The 20,637-nt window shown below is 38.1% G+C and overlaps 3 protein-coding genes across 8 annotated transcripts in view; 1 reads left to right on the top strand and 2 right to left on the bottom strand.

Moving 5' to 3' along the window:
- Positions 1 to 20,637, bottom strand: part of LOC143716529 (uncharacterized) — a 204,952-nt gene that overhangs the window by 24,101 nt on the left and 160,214 nt on the right. The gene's annotated exons all lie outside the window — the stretch shown is intronic.
- Positions 1,889 to 6,959, bottom strand: LOC143715388 (uncharacterized). Of its 4 annotated transcripts, none has more exons than XM_077207139.1 (12): positions 6,591 to 6,959; positions 6,251 to 6,488; positions 5,499 to 5,649; positions 5,029 to 5,248; positions 4,641 to 4,914; positions 4,369 to 4,546; positions 4,105 to 4,181; positions 3,826 to 4,006; positions 3,419 to 3,667; positions 3,158 to 3,329; positions 2,629 to 2,780; positions 1,889 to 2,450 (listed from the first exon to the last, which is right to left on the bottom strand). In XM_077207139.1, exons 2-12 carry the CDS (start codon positions 6,368 to 6,370, stop codon positions 2,203 to 2,205), a joined length of 2,022 nt encoding a protein of 673 aa, XP_077063254.1. In that variant the 5' UTR covers positions 6,371 to 6,488; positions 6,591 to 6,959; the 3' UTR covers positions 1,889 to 2,202. The 4 variants fall into 4 exon arrangements, with proteins under 4 accessions (XP_077063254.1, XP_077063252.1, XP_077063253.1 ...); XM_077207137.1 differs by having other exon boundaries at positions 5,466 to 5,649; positions 6,591 to 6,958; XM_077207138.1 differs by having other exon boundaries at positions 6,251 to 6,959.
- LOC143715455 (uncharacterized) lies at positions 6,917 to 19,021 on the top strand. 3 transcript variants are annotated; one of them, XM_077207273.1, is made up of 3 exons: positions 6,917 to 7,299; positions 7,491 to 7,833; positions 16,722 to 19,021. In XM_077207273.1, the coding sequence occupies exons 2-3, from the start codon at positions 7,749 to 7,751 to the stop codon at positions 17,471 to 17,473; spliced, it is 837 nt and encodes a 278-aa protein (XP_077063388.1). In that variant the 5' UTR covers positions 6,917 to 7,299; positions 7,491 to 7,748; the 3' UTR covers positions 17,474 to 19,021. The 3 variants fall into 3 exon arrangements, with proteins under 3 accessions (XP_077063388.1, XP_077063387.1, XP_077063389.1); XM_077207272.1 differs by having other exon boundaries at positions 7,026 to 7,299; positions 7,732 to 7,833; XM_077207274.1 differs by lacking the exon at positions 7,491 to 7,833 and having other exon boundaries at positions 7,026 to 7,299.

Below are 20,637 nucleotides of genomic sequence, written 5' to 3' on the forward strand. Positions count from 1 at the left end.
ATGCAGTCAACATTGGACTGCATTATATCCTGCAACATCTCGACAGACCAGGGAATTATGCAAGGATCCTCTTTGTGGACTTCAGTTCGGCCTTCAATACCATCATGCCTGGTCTTCTCACAGCCAAACTGACCCAGCTCTCCATACCATCTTCGATCTGTCAGTGGATCACCGGCTTCCTGACGGACCGGCAGCAGCGAGTGAGACTGGGGAAACACACATCCAGGACTCTCACCACCAGCACTGGCGCCCCCCAAGGGTGCGTTCTCTCCCCATTGCTCTTCTCCCTGTACACTAATGACTGCACTTCTAAAGACCCCACTGTCAAGCTCCTGAAATTTGCAGACGACGTCACTGTCATCGGTCTCATCGAAAACGGTGACGAGTCTGCTTACAGACTGGAGGTTGAACAGCTGGCTGTCTGGTGCAGTTATAACAACCTTGAGCTGAACACGCTCAAAACAGTGGAGATGATCGTGGACTTCAGGAGGAACAGCCCAGCACTCCCGCCATCATGAACAGCACTGTGGAAGCAGTGGAGTCATTCAGGTTCCTGGGCACTATCATCTCTCCGGACCTGAAGTGGGATAATCACATTGACTCCACTGTGAAAAAGGCCCAGCAGAGACTGTACTTCCTTCGCCAGCTGAGGAAGTTCAACCTGATGATTCAGTTCTACTCAGCCGTCATTGAATTTGTCTTATGCACTTCCATCACTGTCTGGTTTGGTTCAGCTACCAAATCAGACATCAGGAGACTACAACGGACAGTCCGGACTGCGGAGAGGATTATTGGTGCCACCCTCCAGGACCTGTACTCTTCCAGAGTGAGGAAGAGAGCAGGTAAAATCATCACAGACTCCACTCACCCTGGACACCACCTGTTTGAACTGTTACCGTCAAGACGGCGACTCAGAGCACTGGCCATAAGAACCTCTCGGCACAGGAACAGTTTCTTCCCACAGGCCATTTCCCTTCTGAACAGTTAACACACCTCCCAAGGCATATGCCTGTAAGTGCAATACTCCCACTGTTTAGTGCAATATCTTAAAAATTCAGGTGATATTTATATTTATTCATACTACACAAAATACTGTAAATATGTTCATAATCTGTAAATGTTTATTCTGACAAAACCCAACTGTGACCTTATATTTTTTATAGTATTTTCATATTTTTTATAATTGTATTTGTAGAATTTGTATTACTATTTGTATTACTATTACTTGTTGTATCTGTATTTGTATATGTGCACTGGAAGCTTCAGTACCAAGGAAAATTCCTTGTGTGTGCAAGCACACTTGGCAATAAAGCTCTTTCTGATTCTGAACAGGAGATCTGAAGTGGAAAACATCTGCTGCAAAGAAATACTAAATTATGCATAATGTGTTTATAGTTATGTAATCCTTTTTTCATATTTAAAAGAAGAACATAGCTTAATTGTACAGTATATAGGCCTACTCATTGTCTTACATTACATTAAGTTTAGGTTGTAAAACGAATGATGGAGGTTCCAGACCCTCCTACATGTACAGTATGGTTGAGCATCCAGGTTTCGAACCAAACTGCTTAAATCCATATACTTTACAAAATATCACTAATATTTGAAGAGTTCAGATGCAAAAGCCTCTAAGTGCCATTTGAAATTTTCTTCTAGAATGAAATTTTTTATCAAGCTTGTATATTTAAGTTCAGTAATTTCACTTAAATGACAATTAATATGTAATCTTCATTGCCATTTAAGTGGAATTACTGAACTTAAATATACAAGCTTGATAAAAATTATCATTCTAGAAGAAAATTTCAAATGGCACTTAGAGGCTTTTGCATCTGAACTCTTCATTTACAGAGCCGACTATGGACCAGTGAGGTGCAGAAATGAAGAGGAGTAAGAGTTTATTAAATTTTATTAAATTATGTTGTGTAGAATAATAAAAATAAAAGACAATAGATACAAAATATATATACAAGTAAAGACATGTTATTCATAAATATTTTTCTATCTGTAGCAAAGACAAAAACTATCAAAATATCAATTTTTATCAAACATATTTACACATCACACATACATGTTTCCAATATACTAATGGTTTTATATGCAATATTAAGGTTTTCTATTCCTGCCATAGAGGTTTCCATTATCTGGCCTATCGCAGCTTTGTCAGCTGGTGCTGGGGCTACCTAGGACGTAGTGTGAGGGTTGTCATCCCGTCATGTGTTGTTGGCCGGATCCGCCTGCAGTTTCCTGATCGAGCTGGACAGTATGTTGGGTTCCAGCAACCCCTCGACTGAATCGTGACACACGGTGGGCAACCACCTCTTCTTTGGAAGGTTTTGTAAACTGTGATGACAGAGAAGGTGGAATGGGAATTGTGTGCAGCTCTTCCGCGTATGGCGTGGGGTCCACAAAGACTTTATGTAGCAGAAGGCTCATAAGGTCATCGACATAGCCTGTAATGAGACAGAATACCGAGTCACTCTATGGTTTTACATAATTACTGTTAAACAATCTTACGTTTGTTTTATAATTTCCATTTGTGTAATATTTGTATAAATTTTTTAAGCTTATATTTATTTTATTATAGCTATTTTTTATATTATTGTTAATAAAATATATTTTACAACTTACTGTATGTTGGGTCTATTTTCACTGGCTTTGCTGTGCATGATTCCCCCTTTTTGGACTTTGGAAAAATGAGTTTATACACAGCCTGTCCTTCAGTTGTTGTTGCCTGCTCATGGTTACCATTTTCATTATAGTGCATTGCCGCAAGATACAGCCTGTAATCATTGCAAAATCCATAAAATATGCAAGGATTAGAAGATTGTATTGTGGCAAATAAACAAACAATTCTGAATACGAGAAAAATGTTCAATCAATGATTATAATGGTTTATTTCTTGCAAGAAGGGCTCACAGTCGCACAGAATGTGAGAGTGCTCGCCAAGACGGGAGGCTCTCTACCTCTTTATATCTCTGCTACTCATAACATAGATAACATAGGGCCACAGGCAAGGCTCCTAGCCAATTGAACCTTTTTCTGCCTTATCAGGAAAGTACATTATTTATTATGAAAGATCATTAATATGAATAATAAACCATTTCCATAACAATTGTTAGAAACAATGTTTATAAATATTACTGTCAAAGATTATTACCTGCACAACATTTCGATGAAAGGGAAAATCACGTTCTTTGGGGCAAAACGCAAAATCCGACTGTGGAACGCCTCCAGTGACGACGTCTGAAAGTGGTGGCTGAGCTTTTCTATATCCTTGAGAACTCTCTTGTTGTATAATAGCTTTTCCACTTTGTGGAGTACTATTGATCCTGTAACCAAACAGATAAAAAATATGAAGAAAATCTCAAAATTTGACCAGTTTACTGTCCTTTTATTTACCCTCTCTATATAGTCATACCTGGTTGGAACCATTTTGTTGGATCCCTGGAAACTTTGTCTGGGTGTTCACACTTGGGGAAGAGGTGGTTATCATGAACATGTACATTTTGTATGTGGTTGTGCAGTGAATTCCACTTCGCCACCTTTTCTGGCCCAGACTCAGAGGAAACCGCACTCCAGTAAACATGGTTTCTGATGCTGTGCAACCATTTTTTCAGCACCTCGCAGTCCTTCATTTGTGAAAGTTTGTGAAGTTTCTTAGATAAACCTGTACAAAGTAAAAGCTAGATTGCAAAATCCTTATTTCAAGATAATCAAATTACACCAAAAAATAAAAATGAACAAGTTAGGTTGAACAGTTGAATACAAATAATTGAACAAGAATCAACTTTGTATTTGATTAAAAACACAAAGATAAATAATTACCTTTCTCAAAGTGCCACACGTCATAGAACTGAGTGATATTGCGGTCCCTCAGGTACTTCTGAATCTGCGGATGGCGATCGGTGACTATGTAGTCAACAGCTAAACCATTAGACTCCAGCTTATCGAGACAACGCTTTAATCCCTCCTTTTCCATATGATAACTTCCACCAACCTCGTTGCTCTGTTGTTGGGTACACAACATTTCAAATGTAGGAGTATAAACAATAACAGATTAAAGAAAGTGTAACGATTTTTTGTAAATGGTTAGGAATTACTAACCTGAACTAGTTGAAGATCCAGAATTTTGTTGGTTTCCATGTGCATAATGGTGTAGCTGCCAAATTTGGCTGAGTGTTCTATTGTAAACATCATAATCATATATATATATATATATATATATATATATATATATATATATATATATATATATATATATATATATATATATAACATTACTGAGAATATCAGTATCATAATATTTTAGGAAAACTCAAAGACTATAAAATAAACAGCGTGATTTTTTTTTAAATACTCTAAAAGTACCTGTTGTGTCAGCACGCATATCTCCAGCCACAGCAACATCTCCTCCCTCTTGCAGCTGCCTTATAAGATTCAGTTGATCTCGGTTCCACTTGTGTATAATGGTAGGCTCGATGAAATTCCTGGCAAGATTCCTAAAAGTTACAAAATGCATCATCTGGAGCTTCATGGCCTTGAAAATCTATGAACATAGAAATGAAATAACATTGATATACAGTACATACATACTGAAACAACACAGTAATTTTTTGTGAATTTTATTGTAATTGTAATACCTTCTCTAGTTGTTTAAAAGATCCACCGGTAAAATACGTTGCAGCAGACAATAGCAGGTTTCCAAGTGGGGTACTCCCTACAACGGGCTGGCTCTGCCACTGTCTGTGGTAGTTACACTTTTCACAAAGCTGGGTGAACGCAACAAAAGTCCCCCTTCGTCTGCTCTGGACAACACACGTTGTCTTACAAATTGGACAGGACACAAACAGCTCTCTAAGACAGCTTTCAAAAACAATGTATTTGTTATCGCTGTATTCGGGCTGGGGATCTATCCTAAAGCAATATAAAAAGAATAAATATTAGGAAGTTGCTTTCATGTTATATATATATATTTTTAAACACAAATGTATTGGTAAAAATGTGTGTAAATATGTATTTATATCTTACGCCAATTCAGATTCTTCAGTGACAACAGAATCTGGGTTATATGTGGACTCATTGGGTTCGACATGTAATTCTGATTCTTCCTCCTCATCTAACACCAGACGAGGTCTCTTGCTGGGCCTGAAGATTGAGCCCCTTACTGGTGTTGAAGACAGCTCCACATCAGGACACATGACAGTTGTTTGAGTGCCCACATCATGACCATAAAATGTTGGCTGAATGCCTAAAGGTCCAAAAAAAAAAAGTAAAAAATACAATTACTCAAAGCCATCTGTCATGCCATTACAATTTATTTTATTTTTTTACAGGGAGACACATAAGCCACTTTCTAATGCACATAATTTTCAATAGCCAGTATAACAATTATAATTAAAAAAAAAAATGTACTAGTACTGCATATGATAAAAGTAACACAAACATTTAATGTCTGTATTTTATACCTTTGCCCCTTAAGTGGAAATTGCTTAATGTACCCATTGAAAGTTGTGTGCCCACTGATCGCATCTTTGGCTTTATCTCTGTGGCTACAGTTTCAGTCTCTATAGGGTCTGACTGACATCCAACTTTATGAAGTGTAGATGTAGTGGGGGACTCTTGGGAACTCGAACCCTGCTGAGATGTTGTCTGTAAGAAACAATGACAATACGTAATCAGTGATCAAATACGAGGAAAAACATACATTTGACATGTAAAAGAGTACAAAAAAATTAATTACTGGATAATAATCATTAGACCACAAAAAATAAGCTTCATAAACAAGAATATTCTAACAAATTATACTACAGTCCTCAAATGGATTTTTGAGTAAAGACTGCGTATCTATAGTGATCGTCACTTCTGTATTTTCAGAACAATTGTAGCCAAATATCTGTCGCCAGAACTATTAACTCAAATCGAACACTTAACATTGGCTTTACTACAGTAGCCAAATCAAACACAGAACCATGTTTAGCATGCCTGTAGATAAACCAGCATGTAGATAAGCAAAACATAAAAGCTCTAATCAAAGAATAATTTACACTAATTCCAAGTTCACTGTTGAGATTAAAAATTTTTTTGTAACGTTAGGTGTTTGTCGGATAACGTTAAGTATGAATGAGCATTTAACAAGCTGGTTTGCAGAGCCAAACAGCGTTGTCATTTGTTTACTTCCTTGCTAAAACGTACAATTAACAATACAAACTATTACAGGAAAACACATCGATGAAAAATAAATCATACTTACAGGTTGTGGCCCGTAAACAACAGCTTCTGTTTTTAAAGTTGGAACTGCTCCATCTTTCAGGACAAGCCGTTGTGCGAATCCTGCATTGAACTCGCCAAGATTGTGGAAGCTTTCCTCCATAAAATGTGCAGCACAGAGAGCGAGATTTGGATCATAATTATGAGGGACAGAGTTAAAAATAAATTTTAACCATTGATCCCTAACTCCCCGGTCCCTAGGAAGGCTGAGCAAAGTGGACCTGCAATTCGGATGAAAATAACAGCGTTTCGACGGCATTGCGGCAACAACAGCCTACTATACCACAACAAAGCTTATACAAAGCAATATAAAATGGCCTCACCGCCCTAATTTAGTATTCTCGGAGGAGGGCTTTATGTAAATATTGGGGTTAATGATGTCAGCAATCCTGGAGGAATGTCCTGTAGTCCCTACCGGCCGTTTGCTGTATCCTTAGAAATTGATTTCTTTAAAAGCAAATATCTTCCTTTGCTTTGATCTTTGAGCGTTGTACCTTTGCAGATGTTTTTTATGCTCAAACAGCAACATTACACACTAGCTAAAGTCAGAAAAGTGAAATCGTGTTTTACCACCCCTTTAAGAATATGCGGCCCCTTTAAGAAACGTGACACTCTGCGGACTGAGGATGCGCAGAAGAGCGAAGCGTGAGAGACACGAGAGAGGCCCTGACCCAAATGGCACTCTAAGCACTCGCGGTCTTCCTCTGAGTCCGCGCTTTTGTGACGTAACGGCGTACATAAAGTCTGCTTGCGGAACTCGCATCAGTGCGCATCGAGGGCGCTCGCGAGCACCCTTCTGAGACTAAAAATGACAAATGGGACACGCTGTGGTCTCGCCGATTTAACGGACACGCTCACGCCCACGCGGCAGCCATTGTAAATCCACAAGACCGAAGTGCAAATGAAGTGTGCCATTTGGGACAAGAGCTGAAACTTTAACCAGTTGAGGCTGAAAGTGACGCTGTTAACGATCGTGAATGAAGGACAAATGTGGTATATTTTCTCCGGATGCCGTATATTTCCAGTCTGCTGGTGAGAGATGTTAAGTTACCATTACAGTCGAAAGATTAAACCGCTCCAGAGTTTACGTGTTTAAGTAACGTTACTAATGTGATGAAATGTGTTGTGTTCTGGTTTATTTTTGTGCCAACATATTATAACAGAGAGTTCTCCCACAGACTCTGTTTTAGTCTATTGAATGTGCTTAATGTGCCTCTTTACAGAAGACATCAGCCATCACCATAATGAATGAGTTGAAAACAGGGAAATATTGGAGACAAAAAGGCTTTTCAGCAGCTCAGTTAAACATGATGGTCCTGTTGTTTCTCTGTCTTTAGACAAGAATTAAACAAACCTTGTTTTAAATGCAACTGCATCCAATTCTTTATATTTATATCAGAAAACAGACATGTTCAATTAATTTAAATGTAAGTGAAGTAATTAACTTCTCTTTGAATTTGGCAGAGCTGTGACTGTTAAAGATGGAGTTTATTAAAGAGGAGATTGAAGACATGAGTGATCCAGAACCATCCAGAATAAAACATGAAGATATTGAGGAACAAATAGGTTGGTGTCCATTCTAGATTTGTCAATAATTTGGATGAAATGTGATAGAGAAATGCATCTAAACGTTCATAACCTTGTAGCCTATATTATCTATATTATCTAATTCATTTTCAGGATATGAATTCTTAATATCAACAATTCAATTTTCACTAGTTAAAATAATAGTTATTGATATCAGCAATTCGATTTCTACTAGTAACAATGGCAATTCTTGATATCCACAATTAAATTTTCACTAGTTAAAATGCTAATTCTTGATATCAACTATTTAATTTCAACTAGTAAAAACTATAATTATTGATATCTGTAATTGTATTTTCACTAGTGAAATGTCACCTTAGGCTGCCATTCAAAATCAATTGTTGATATTAAGAATTGATTTCTTACTAGTTGAAATTCCAATTTCACATATACAAGAAATACAATTCTTACTAGTAAAAACATTTATTTGTGATATCAAGAATTCAATTGTCACTAGTTGAAATGTCTAGCCTATTCTTGATATCAACAATTGAATTGCTATAACAATGCAACAACGTTCATTTTTGATATCAATAATTCGATTGTTATTAGTGACAATGTTGATTTCTGATATCATGAATGATTGTTACTAGTAAGAAAGCCATTTTAGATATATGAAATTATATTGATATCAGAAATACATTTTCAGATATCAAAAATTAACAATTTTACTAGTAGCAATTCAATTGTTGATATGAAGAACAGACGTAATTCTTGATATTAGGAATTCACATTTTTACTAGTAACAATATAATTATCAACAAAGCAAGTTGATATCTGAAATTGCCCTTGCAACTAGTGAAAATTTTTGTTGAAATTTAGTTGAAATTCAATTGTTAATATCAAGAATAAGGTTTTACTAGTTGAAATTCAATTGTTGAGAATTAATGAGGTATCAAGAATAAACATTTTTACTAGTAGAAATCTTATTCCTGATATCAAAAATTGTAATTTTAACTAGTGAAAATTGAATTGTTGATATCAAGGATTCATATCCTGGAAATTAATAATAGTTAAAACTTGCCATAGTATATAGCAGTTTTAATGCACAAAGGCATAATACGTAACGATTTTTAGATAAAAACATCCAAAAACCAGTAGAACAATATTTTGTTGACTGGTGTCCTTGCAGTATCTCAAATGTTTCCAACAATGTTTAAATCCAGAGAAATCAGCTATTTTAATATCCAATAAGACATTTTTTGCCTGTTACCGATAATTCTTAATGTTTGAAAGCCGATATATTGGCAGATCTACAACCCTTTATTTATCGGATTTAAATATATCGGCCAAATGTTCTTATTGGGGCGATAACGATAACATAAAAAATGAACGTATGTCGGCCGACACAGATATGGTGGCCCAACCCTGTACAATGCGAGTAAATTTCACTCTGGGCGACTACAGGGTACCCGCGCGGGGGTCTTAAAAGCATTGAAAAAGTCTTAAATTTGATAATCTCAAATTAAGGCCTTAAAAGCCTTGAATTTGGTATTCAAAGTCTTGGATTTCGTTACAAAGGTCTTAAATATTATTTTGCCTTTCCTAGGATTAAGTTCATATCATAGCGAAATTAACTGTTACTAATGTAGGCTAATTCAAAATTGATGCAGCGTTGAGTGCAACTCGCGCTCCAAGTCATAGCAGAAAAAGCAATAGCGTGCACACTCGTTACTAGGCAAGTGAGATACAGAACAAGATACAAGATTTTTCATAAGCTTAATTGAATTGGCCTAGAGAGAATAATTATGACATTTTCTGTCTAAAGACTACATATAAAATAACTACCAAAAGTAAAGTAACTGTCAACTAAAACTATAAATAAAACAGAATGACTCAAATGTGATTAAGACCAATAAGCATTTTTGTCTGAAGATTAACACCGGCCTACGCACACGTGCGCGCTACAACGCTGTTGTGTATGTATTAAAAATGACTGATAATTTAAGTAAAATATTTTATTTAATTCAAGTAGCCTACTTGTACATAATTATTTTCTAGGGTTTAAAATGTATACAGATTTGACATTTTCCCCTCATACTTTTGTCGGAATGGGTACAAAGTTGGCATTGAATTTCATTTGAAATGGTATTAAAAAGGTCTTAAAAAGCTTTGAATTTAAGTTGGAGGATCCTGGGGGTACCCAGGACTAAATGATGTCTATCATTAGCCATTGGCTAATACATTTGTGTGTTAGATGTCAAGTATAAGTTTAGCCTAGATATATTTTCACTCGCTGAACTCTGATTGAGCATTTGAGAGTTTCGCTCTCCATCAAGCGATCTGTATAGTAGGCCTGCACGATTCTGGGAAAAATATGAATCACGATTTTTTAGCTTAGAATTGATATCACGATTCTCTGCAACGATTTTTTCCTCCATTAAGTGTAATGGAAACAAATGTAGTGAATGTAGGCTTTGCAATACATTATGTGCAAAAGGTGGTTAAAATCACATTACATTCTAACATTGTAACATTAAAATCTAAAAACAAAAATAATGCTTTTGTTTTTAAAATGACTAAAGGCTAAACTAAAAATGAAAATAAAAACAAAAGCACAAACTAATTATATTAGCCTGCATTTGATTACCCAATTATAATGGTTACTTTTATAAAAATATACTTGTAGGTTTAAAATTCCACATATGGCACATTTATTGTCTCCAACAACAAATATTTTAGCAATATTTACATTTTAGTCAGAATTATTGTGCTACTATTCTATTGTGCTCTGTCTGTTCGGCGCGCATGCGCTCGGCGGCGCTCATTAACGGAAGCTTGAATTTTAGCGGAGATTCACTTACAGAAGGGTCATCCTCTCCTGACAGTGAAATGGACATATTTGTTTGACTTTCTAACATTTACAGATGGAGAATATACCTGTGAAATGTAAGTTAAGCAGCACTGAGGAAAGCACCACGTCTCAAACGCATTAAACAGCGCAAGTATTTATCTGTCAGTCAGCAACAGAATGTGACAGGGCAAGCTGCTTTAAACTTGTTAACTATGTCTTACCAGTTATTTTGAAGCGCTTAATATTAGCTTGTCATGTTTAGGACAAATTGAACCATGTACTTTCACCGCAGGAGCTCACACTGCGTTCAGGCCTGGACATGGCTCTAAATATTTCCGAACTACCGCTCTCGCTCGATGAGTGAAACGCGTGACTAAAAGGCGCTTTGTCATTGGCTGAGGGTGAAGCCCTGAACTTTGTGAGAGCTGTCCTTTTTTTTATTTTTTAAATCCAAGTCATTTAAAAATGAAATCGTGAACAGGCTGAATCGAGATTATTCTTATCTTATCTTGATCTTCGGAACACGAATTAAGATAAAAATTAACGACTCAATTTCAACTATTAATTTTCTTCTCTGTGGGCCTCGAGTCACTTCAAGTAGAGTAATAGCGTAGTGCTTCTGTGTTGTACGTTTACATTGGTTAATCTATTTTACAACACAAACTGGAGGTAAGCAAATTTGTAGCTAGTTTGAACTACAGAACTTAAAGATCTCCCTTTTTTTGCTGCAGATGAAATGGTTAAACTTCTGTTTTCGCACAGGAAGGGAAAAACACTGAGTTTAGGGCAATCGGTTCCTAGTTCTGCTTCAACTGTGCGATATAGTCACTATGCGTTTTTAAGTAACGCTACTAATGTGATTAAATGTGTTGTGTGTCCTGGTTTATTTTTAATTAGAGTGTAATATGTTGGCAGAGAGTTTTTCCACAGACCGAAAACCAGTCAGTATTTGGTTTGACCACCATTTGACTCACGCAGTGCAACACATCTCCTTCGCATAGAGTTGATCAGGTTGTTGATTGTGGCTGAGATAGAAATGTAAACAAAAGTAGACCGTATATGAGAAGTTATTAGCGCGTGTCGTGTGGTTGATGTCCAGTGTCGCCAGCTGAGCAGAAATACATTTATAATCGTTATTCTATTGGTCCCCTCAAAGTTGCGTCGGATTTTGTCCTCAGCGTAAAGATTAAGAGGTACATCTACCTCTGTTTTCCATGTTCGTAGAATTAGTTGGTGAGGTAAATATATAGGCTGTAATTGGTGTGCTTACAAAACTTTTTTAAAAAGTTCTTATAGTGCTGGTTTAGACCGACTCTGAAGTAGGAGCTAAATTAGCTCCTCGAAAAGGAGTTCCTAGAACTAAAATCGCTCCTAGTTCCTGCGGTGTGAACACACCAAAATCCGGGTACTTTAGCCAATAGTTCTAGTTCTAGGAACTATGAAAAGGTTCCTCCAGTGCGAAAGCCCCTTCTGTCTTTAGTTCAGAGGTGGCTGTTTCTCCTCCTCTAAAATTAATAAATTACACGTTATCTGTGGTCTCTTAACTTTTCTGCTCTAATAGAGTACAATTTGGAAATGGTTTCTAAAAAAAGAGTACAAAACATTTACACAGATTTCATTCGTCATCTTCTGAGTTATGAACAGAAACACACACTGGTACCATGCAAGGCTCACTTTCAATCAACCATTCAATAGTTAGGCTATAACAATTGCATTAATTAGTGTATAATTATATACAAATATATAGGTTGTAGACACGATAGAGAATTATGCAGTTGAGCGATGTTTGATTATCCGTCTGGTGTTGTTTTGGAATAATCTGATCTGCGACGCAAGTGTTATTTGCTAGCCCGACGCAGTTTTCACGGCTTTCGCCGCGTTGTTTAAATAGCAAATGCATTTCCGCTCATTTGTGCATCCCTGGGTGTGCTAATCTGAAAACGAGGTGTGTTTGACTAGTGGTCGACCGATATGGGTTTTTTGATTGCCGATGCCGATATCTTAGAGAGCAGGGTGGCCGATGGCCGATATATATATATATATATATATATATATATATATATATATATATATATATATATATATACAGATTTGCAACTTACATGTTTCATTCTTTTTGGTGAAATGGTCCCACACTCTACTTTTCTTTGCACGCTTCATCCTGTCGTCTGCCCTGGCTCTAACCTCGAGTGTTTTAGCCCGTAGCCTTTACTTTTCGCAAACCTTGTGAGCGCGCGAACCCAAACGCTGTGACCTCGCACCAAAAGTTTCTATTGGTTTAAGTACAAACAGGCGAGTTATGAAAAAATTGAGTGTGAGGGATTTGTTCACTTCACACAAAAATATCTTGGAATGAGATGGCTAAGTGTAGTAGCGTTTAGTCCACTGTCTATGATAGCCTAATTTAGAGATCACTTTTTTTCTTTTTTTTACCGACAACTTTGATTGGTTAACGTTGATACGGTCAACCATCGGTCAAACGGTCATCGGTTAACATCCCTAGTCTTGATAATGTCATGCATAAGACTTTTTTTTCCTGTCCAGGGGCCGGTTTCACAAAGATATTTTAGACCGGTCTATAGTGTTAGACAAGTCTAAAATGTGCTCCTAGACTAGTCTAATGCAAGTTAGACTGTTTGACAAAAATAAAGACTGACTTAATTTAGACCAAAAGAATGACTTAATTTAGACCAAAAGAATTAGACGCCTTACCCCCAGGCTAACTCAGGTCTAAGACTCTGTTACCTTGGCAACTAGCAGTAACAATCAGTTACATTACAAACAGCCAAAAGAAAAGGGAAAAAGGCTCATAATTTGTGGTTTGCTGATGACGTTATGGAGAGAGCTATGAGAAGGGAAAGGGTTTTTAGGAAATTTCCTCTTAAATATTTATTTTTTGGCATCTTGTACCATGTTTTTGTATCTATTCTGTACGTCTTTAAAGGGTTAGTTCACCCAATATGAAAATTATGTCATTAATGACTCACCCTCATGTCGTTCCAAGCTCGTAAGACCCTCCGTTCATCTTCAGAACACAGTTTAAGATATTTTAGATTCAGTCCGAGAGCTTTTTGTCCCTCCATTGAAAATCTATGTGTGGTGTATATTGTCCTTGTCCAGAAAGGCAATAAAGACATCATCAAAGTAGTCCACGTGACTTCAGTGGGTTAGTTAGAATTTTTTGACGCATCAAATACATTTTGTTCCAAAAATTACAAAAACGATGACTTTATTCAGCATTGTATTCTCTTCCGGTTCTGTTGTCAATCTGCGTTCACAAGGCCAGTGACGCTGCTGACGTAAGACGCTGCTGACGTGTTATCTGGTGCGTCCGTGTATTCGGGTTCAAATAAATATGTCTGGTTAAAAAGAAAATGCAAGCCTTCCCCTGTGTCGAAATCCTTAGACATGTTTGCAAAGATTGTTTTGTTTACAGCGTGCGTCTCCCTCAGACTGTAAACGAAGCTCGGGCGCACCAGATAACACGTCAGCTCGTCTTACGTCCGCGGACTCATGAACGCGGATTGACAACAGTACCAGAAGAGAATACAATGCTGAATAAAGTCGTCGTTTTTGTTATTTTTGGAACAAAATGTATTTTCGATGCTTCAAAAAATTAACCTACTGAGGTCACATGGACTACTTTGATGTCTTTATTGCCTTACTCGACAAGGACAGTATACCGCACATGGATTTTCAATGGAGGGACAAAAAGCTCTCGGACTGAATCTAAAATATCTTAAACTGTGTTCCGAAGATGAACGGAGGTCTTACGGGTTTGGAACGACATGAGGGTGAGTCATTAATGACATTATTTTCATTTTTGGGTGAACTAACCCTTTAACGCTCCGCTCAACGGTCGGATTAATGCTGTTAACTGTCATGACAATCTTTTTCCAAATTAAACATTTCTTCTTGTTACTACATTCTCCGCTAAATTTCCTAGGTAAAAGGTCCTTGTAACTGTTATACTCCTCCAACAAACATATTTTCCACTGGGGTAAACTGCACTGAGCGGTTGAATGCTCTTACTCGATCCGGCATGTTTTTTGTTTTGAAACGTGTCTTATTTTACCCAGAATGCATTGCAGTGTAGTCCTACTTAAGATAGTCAGAGTCTTAAATGCTTTGTGCAACGGTCTGATTTAGATGTCTACCTGAAGTCTGACTATCTACTACAGGTGTGCCCAACCCTTCTCCTGCCGATCGACTGTCCTGCAAAGTTTATCTCAAACCCTAATCAAACACACCTAAAGCAACCAATTAAGGTCTTCAGGATCACTTGAAAATTAAAGGCAGGTGTGTTTAATTGACCCTTCGCTAAGCCACGCCGAAAACCGCCACTGGCCAATCGTGTCTTAGCAACCGTAACTAGGCGCGGGAGGTCTGCCAAGCTTTTGAGCGAGGGAAACATGCCGAAGTGTTGTGCGTATGGATTGTGCAAATCTGATACCCGGTATCCTAAAAGTTTGGATGGGGGAGTTGAATTTTTTTCCTTCCCGAAAATCTAAAAGCCAAGGGGAGAAATGATGTGCGTGGATCAGCAGTGTGGGAGACCCCATTCACAACTACATGTCCACAGGATTAACAAAAACACCTATTACTTGGAAATAATGACGGTTCTATGTTCATAATGCATATATTTTAACGTAAAATAAGACTATTAAAGACAAGACGGAGGCTCACTGACATGCTTTTAAATATATTTCAGCATTTTGTTAATCAACGGCATACTACCCCTGACTGAGTAACTCTAACCCAATCCTATCGTGGCTCTCCCGGTGTTAGTGTTATTCCACAAGATTTATGGATAAACTGTTTGATTTATAATTATTAGATTATTTTCACATTTTACTTACCCTGCTGTGCACGAACATAGCTGTTCCTCAATTTGTGTGTTTCCCATTTGAATGGTCAGTATATGAGGCGCTGCTGCTTGCGCTAGGACTAACTTATAGTTTTTAGCTTCAATTTGTATGAAATTATTCTCTAATCGGTTGTATATTATATCGTGGATATATCCCTCGAATGTACACTGCAGTCCCTTTTATCTTGCTCTCTCAGATATTTCACATGTTCGCCAAAAATTACTAATTATCTCATTGGGAATGTCTGACACCGGTGCATACACACTGTAATAGACGTGCCAGGTGCGAAAGCTTGACAGGCGTAGCAACAGTAACTAGGGAGGGCGGGGCTTAGCGAAGGGTCAATTAGGGTTGAAGATAAACTGTGCAGGACAGTCGATCGGCAGGAGCAGGGTTGGGCACACCTGATCTACTATATCTAAGTCAGGGATGGGCAACTCCGGTCCTCGAGGGCCACTGTCCTGCAGAGTTTAGCTCCAACCCTGACAATTATTTTTTAGTAATCCTGAAAACACTGATTAGCTTGTTCAGGTGTGTTTAATTAGGGTTGGAGCTAAACTCTGCAGGACAGTGGCCCTCGAGGACCGGAGTTGCCCATCCCTGATCTAAGCCATCTTCAAAGTCTTTGTGAAACCGGCCCATGGTCTTGGACTTGTCTTGGACTCGACAAAGGTGGTCTTGACTACAGCCCTAGCTCCTACACACCATAATGTTAATAAAACTAGATTAGCTCACCCACGAACATTCTTGCGAGCAGAACGAGACAGCGGGCCATGAGAGAGCGACCATGATTACTGATAAGCGACGCCTGCGTGACGCACCGATCTCGTATCTCTGACGGAGGAGCGACAGAAGTGGAGATCGAGACCGGTGCTCGTTGCCGCTCTCTCATGGCCCTCGGCCTCGTACTGCTCGCCACAATTATGATTTACATCGGCTGTGGAGGTGAAGACAACAACTCCCATGATTCCACGCTCATTCACCCATCATCAAGCCACACCTTTTTCTTGTTTTGAAAAAGTGACCTCTAGTGGTGAAAATTACTGTGAAAATGATTGTGCCTTTAACAAGGGAATGACAGAACTGACCTTTGAACTTCAAAGATCTGATGCTTGATATTCAGACAGAAACCCTAAATATTCCCTTGAATTTTCACATTTATCCTCTTTGAACTGATTATTGACTACTTAATGTGTATATTTCAGACCAGATGGAAGTGAGACGAGTACTATATGAAGTAAAGAAACCCTGTGACTTCAAAACTCAAGGAACAAAACCCAAAAAGCAGCACTCCTGCTCTCAGTGTGGAAAGAGTTTCCTATATACATCTGGACTCAGAAATCATCTGCGTGTTCACTCTGGAGAAAAACTGTTTAACTGTGATCAATGTGGAAAGCGCTTCTCACAAAAAGGAAATCTTAACAGACACATGAGACTTCACACTGGAGAAAAAACATATACATGCACTCAATGTGGACAGAGTTTTTCTCAAGCATTAAGTCTCAGTATTCATGTGCTCCATCACACTGGAGAAAAACCATTTAACTGTGATCAGTGTGGTAAAGATTTTATTTCATCATCAAATCTACAACAACACCTGAAAGTTCATTCAGATGAGAAGCCTTATGTGTGTTCTCTCTGTGGAAAGAGTTTTTCATGGCTGAGCAGTTTTAAAGTGCACCAAAAAATACATAGTAATGTGAGAGATCATGTGTGTTGTGACTGTGGGAAGAGCTTTACTAGAGTTGAGCATCTGAAACAACACCAGAGGATTCATACTGGAGAAAAACCTTATAAGTGCTCATATTGTGACAAGAGTTTCACTCAGTCTGCACACCTGAAATTACATGAGCGACGTCATTCTGGAGAGAAGCCGTACTACTGTACTCAGTGTGAGAAGAGTTTTACTACATCTAGTCGTCTGAAACAGCACAAAATAATTCATAATTGGGAATGATCTTACAAGTGCTCATATTGTGATGAGAGTTTCACTCGTTCAGGAAATCTGAAAGTACACGAGCGACTTCATACTAGAGAGAAACTGTACTGCTGTACTCAGTGTGGAGAGAGTTTTAGACATTTATCAAGCCTTCAAACGCGTATGAAAAAAAAAAGTGAGCAGTATTCGTTTTTTGATGTTAAATACATTAAAGTAAGTTCTCTGGGATAAAATGTCAGGTGCAGGTGAGAAGCAGGAGACTCAAGAAAAAGTCTACATTTGATGTTAAAGTAACTTCATACTGGAGAGAAGCCGTACTGCTGTCCTGAGTGTGAGAGAAGTTTTAGATATTCATGTAGGTGAGCAACATTTCATTCTCATGTCGGGGGCGGCAGTGGCTCAGTGGTTCATGTAGGTTGTCTGCAAACCGAAAGGTTGGTGGTTCGATCCCCGGTTCCACCTGACCAAGTGTCGAGGTGTCCATGAGCAAGACACCTAACCCCGGCTGCTCCCGACGAGCTGGATGGCGCCTTGCCTGGCTTACACCGTCGTCGGTGTGTGAATGAGTGTGTGAATGTGAGGCAATATGTAAAGCGCTTTGATGGCCATTGGGTCTGTTAAAGCAGTTAAAGCTTTAAAGCAGTTAAAGCTGTTAAAGGACTGTTAAATGCAGTCCATTTACCATTACCATTTACCATGTCAAATACAGTCAAGTAAATATTATGAGATGAAGAAAATATGGAGTTGCTCCCAAAAGAACAATATCTAGTTTAACTTTGTGAATTTAGTGAAATGATTAGAGAACTAGAAAGACTTGTTTGTAGTCTGATCTGGGAACAAAAAGAGTGTTTGAAGCTTCAGAAAAAAAGTGTAAATTATTTGTTTCTTTCCTAATGGTTAGTTTGCAAGAAACTGTCAGGATGGGTCGTGTGCTAAATGGGTATTATTTTGATTTTGATATATTCATGTATTTACTTATTTACTAAGTGTTTTGTGTTCTGAAAGTAAATGCAATTGTTAGAAATAAACAGAAAAAAGTTTGTTTTGGAAAAAAGTGTAACTGATTTGTTTCATTTAAAAACAGGCTTTAAGTTTGAAAGTTTTTGATAAATGCATTTGTCACATTTCTTTAGTGATAATAATAATTTCTATTAAGTTTCTTGTAAAGTACTGTTACTGTTTAAATGTCATCAAAAGTCAAAATATAAGGGCAAAGATTTCCCTGTAATTCAATTTTCACTTTTTTATATTGGTGTGATGTAGGAACAATACAAGCAAGTATAATACACGCTGGCCACAGTTTGACTGCCCAGTCAAAAAATTGGATCATTATTGCAGTGATTATTATGTTTCTAGCATGTTATATGTTTGGCAACAGTTCTTCTAACCCTATAACTGATGTAGGAAAACACATCATGGCCATATTGTTTTTTTCTAAGGCATGTTTATAAAATCTACTTAAATGTCCTAATTAAACTGAGGCTTAATTCAGGCTTAATCTAAGCTTAAACCAGGCTTAAACCAGGTCCATATTTTGTAAATAAAACACATTTTGTTTATATCTAATCCGGTGTCATCATCTTCCGCCGGGGACAGAGGATAAAGTGTGTTCTCACTTTTTTATCCCTTTTTTCTTTTTTTTGTTGTTGTTTAGTTTAAGCTTTTTCCTTTGTTACTTCCCCTAGACGGGTAGAGTGATGTATCATTTACGTTTAATAATCTACACAAAGGATTTGACGATGTAATCTTTATCTCTGGTTTTATTGCTCAATGTTTGAGTGAATGATTCAATGACTCTCTCATAAAGACTTCAGGTGTGTTCGACTGGAAGCGGTGCTGCACAGACCGATCGGTGTGTGAGAAATGTATGTTTCAAAGTACAGAGAGAGCGATTAGAGAGCGGCTCACAGTATTTACATGTCATACATCGATCCGTCTCTGCAGCATCGCTTCAGGTCGAACACATCTTTTACTTGTTTCATCACTGGATGAATGTGCTCTTGAATGATCTTTTAACAGTTGAGAAGAGGCCCTAGTGCAAAACAATGTAAAGAAAAACAAAACTGTGTGAATGTCAATTAGCAAATTAAGAGTGTAACAAACACTTTTAAAGGGGCTATGTGTAGCGTTTTACTTAAAAAAATCTTTAAGATAGAGTTTTCATTTGTACATTTATGAGCCAAACATAATGTAATCCCAGCTAACACAGCACGTTGTGACGACGTCGTCAGTTAGTCGTCATTTGGTCAGCGCGACATTACTTTATGACAACGTTGTGAGGACGTCGTGGTAAAGTTCCATTTACGTCCTCGCAACAGTTTGGTCATTAAGACATACTCATCACGTTCTTGCGACGTACACTATAACGTCGCCACGACGATTATGGGAATCACAAAGTTACGTTGCTGGAACGTTATGTGGTACATCGCTACGACGAATATGGGCCGGTCCTGTTACGTCTTCACAACGTAACTGTGTTTGCTGGGATAGAAAGAATGACACCTTAATGTCCACGACGGTTGCCTCAATCAGCCTGTAGGCTCAATTGTGTGTGGAGTCGTCGGGCCCGAACTGGCGCGAAAATTCACAAAATGTGACGTCATGCACGTTCTCGGTGTTTCAAATGGACTCTGCGGACCAAAGAAGCGACCAGCCTCCAGCACAATCCAGACACCCACTGAAACTCTTCGTAAAAAAAAAAAAAAAAAAAAAAAAAAAAGCCTTATTTAGTGCGGCCAAAATAGAGAGTGACCGGCATCGGGCAAAGACAAGACAAGAGTCAACATAAGAGCGGCATTTGATTCTTGGAGGGAGCACCGGTCAGCGCTGGGTATTAAAACAGACCACGAGCTGGCTTTCTTTTTACTGCAAAGGTAAGACATAGTTACCACTCTCTGGTTGCTGTGGTCGTGCTCATACGAGCGTGCGCACCGAGAACGAGCATGAGACTGACTGCTGTTTCTCTAACGGCCACTGTCAGTAACGGTTAGAAATTTCAGAACCTACACAATGCTCCTTTAACTGAGCTGCTGAAAATCATCTTTATCTCGTTCAATAGTCCCTGTTTTCACCTCATCCATTATGGTGATGTCTGAGATCTTCTGTAAATTGGCACATCAAGCACGTCATTAGTGTCAGACAAACTACAGGATCATCACTTTATGTGATAATCACCTATTAAT

The sequence above is a fragment of the Siphateles boraxobius genome, unplaced genomic scaffold (assembly GCF_051911475.1).
Source record: "Siphateles boraxobius isolate OS27281-9 unplaced genomic scaffold, OSU_SipBor_1 6, whole genome shotgun sequence".
In the NCBI taxonomy this organism is placed as follows: Eukaryota; Metazoa; Chordata; class Actinopteri; order Cypriniformes; family Leuciscidae; genus Siphateles; species Siphateles boraxobius.

What these genes read in the sequence shown, in the direction of transcription:
- LOC143715388 (XM_077207136.1), bottom strand. Translation starts at nt 6,526, where the DNA reads ATGCCGTCGAAACGCTGTTATTTTCATCCGAATTGCAGGTCCACTTTG. An exon ending in CTTTTAAACAACTAGAGAAG is followed by an intron (nt 4,547 to 4,640) that starts GTATTACAATTA and finishes CTATGTTCATAG; the next exon opens with ATTTTCAAGGCCATGAAGCT. An exon ending in TGGATCTTCAACTAGTTCAG is followed by an intron (nt 4,007 to 4,104) that starts GTTAGTAATTCC and finishes ACCCAACAACAG; the next exon opens with AGCAACGAGGTTGGTGGAAG.
- LOC143715455 (XM_077207273.1), top strand. Translation starts at nt 7,749, where the DNA reads ATGGAGTTTATTAAAGAGGAGATTGAAGACATGAGTGATCCAGAACCA. An exon ending in AGATATTGAGGAACAAATAG is followed by an intron (nt 7,834 to 16,721) that starts GTTGGTGTCCAT and finishes TGTATATTTCAG; the next exon opens with ACCAGATGGAAGTGAGACGA.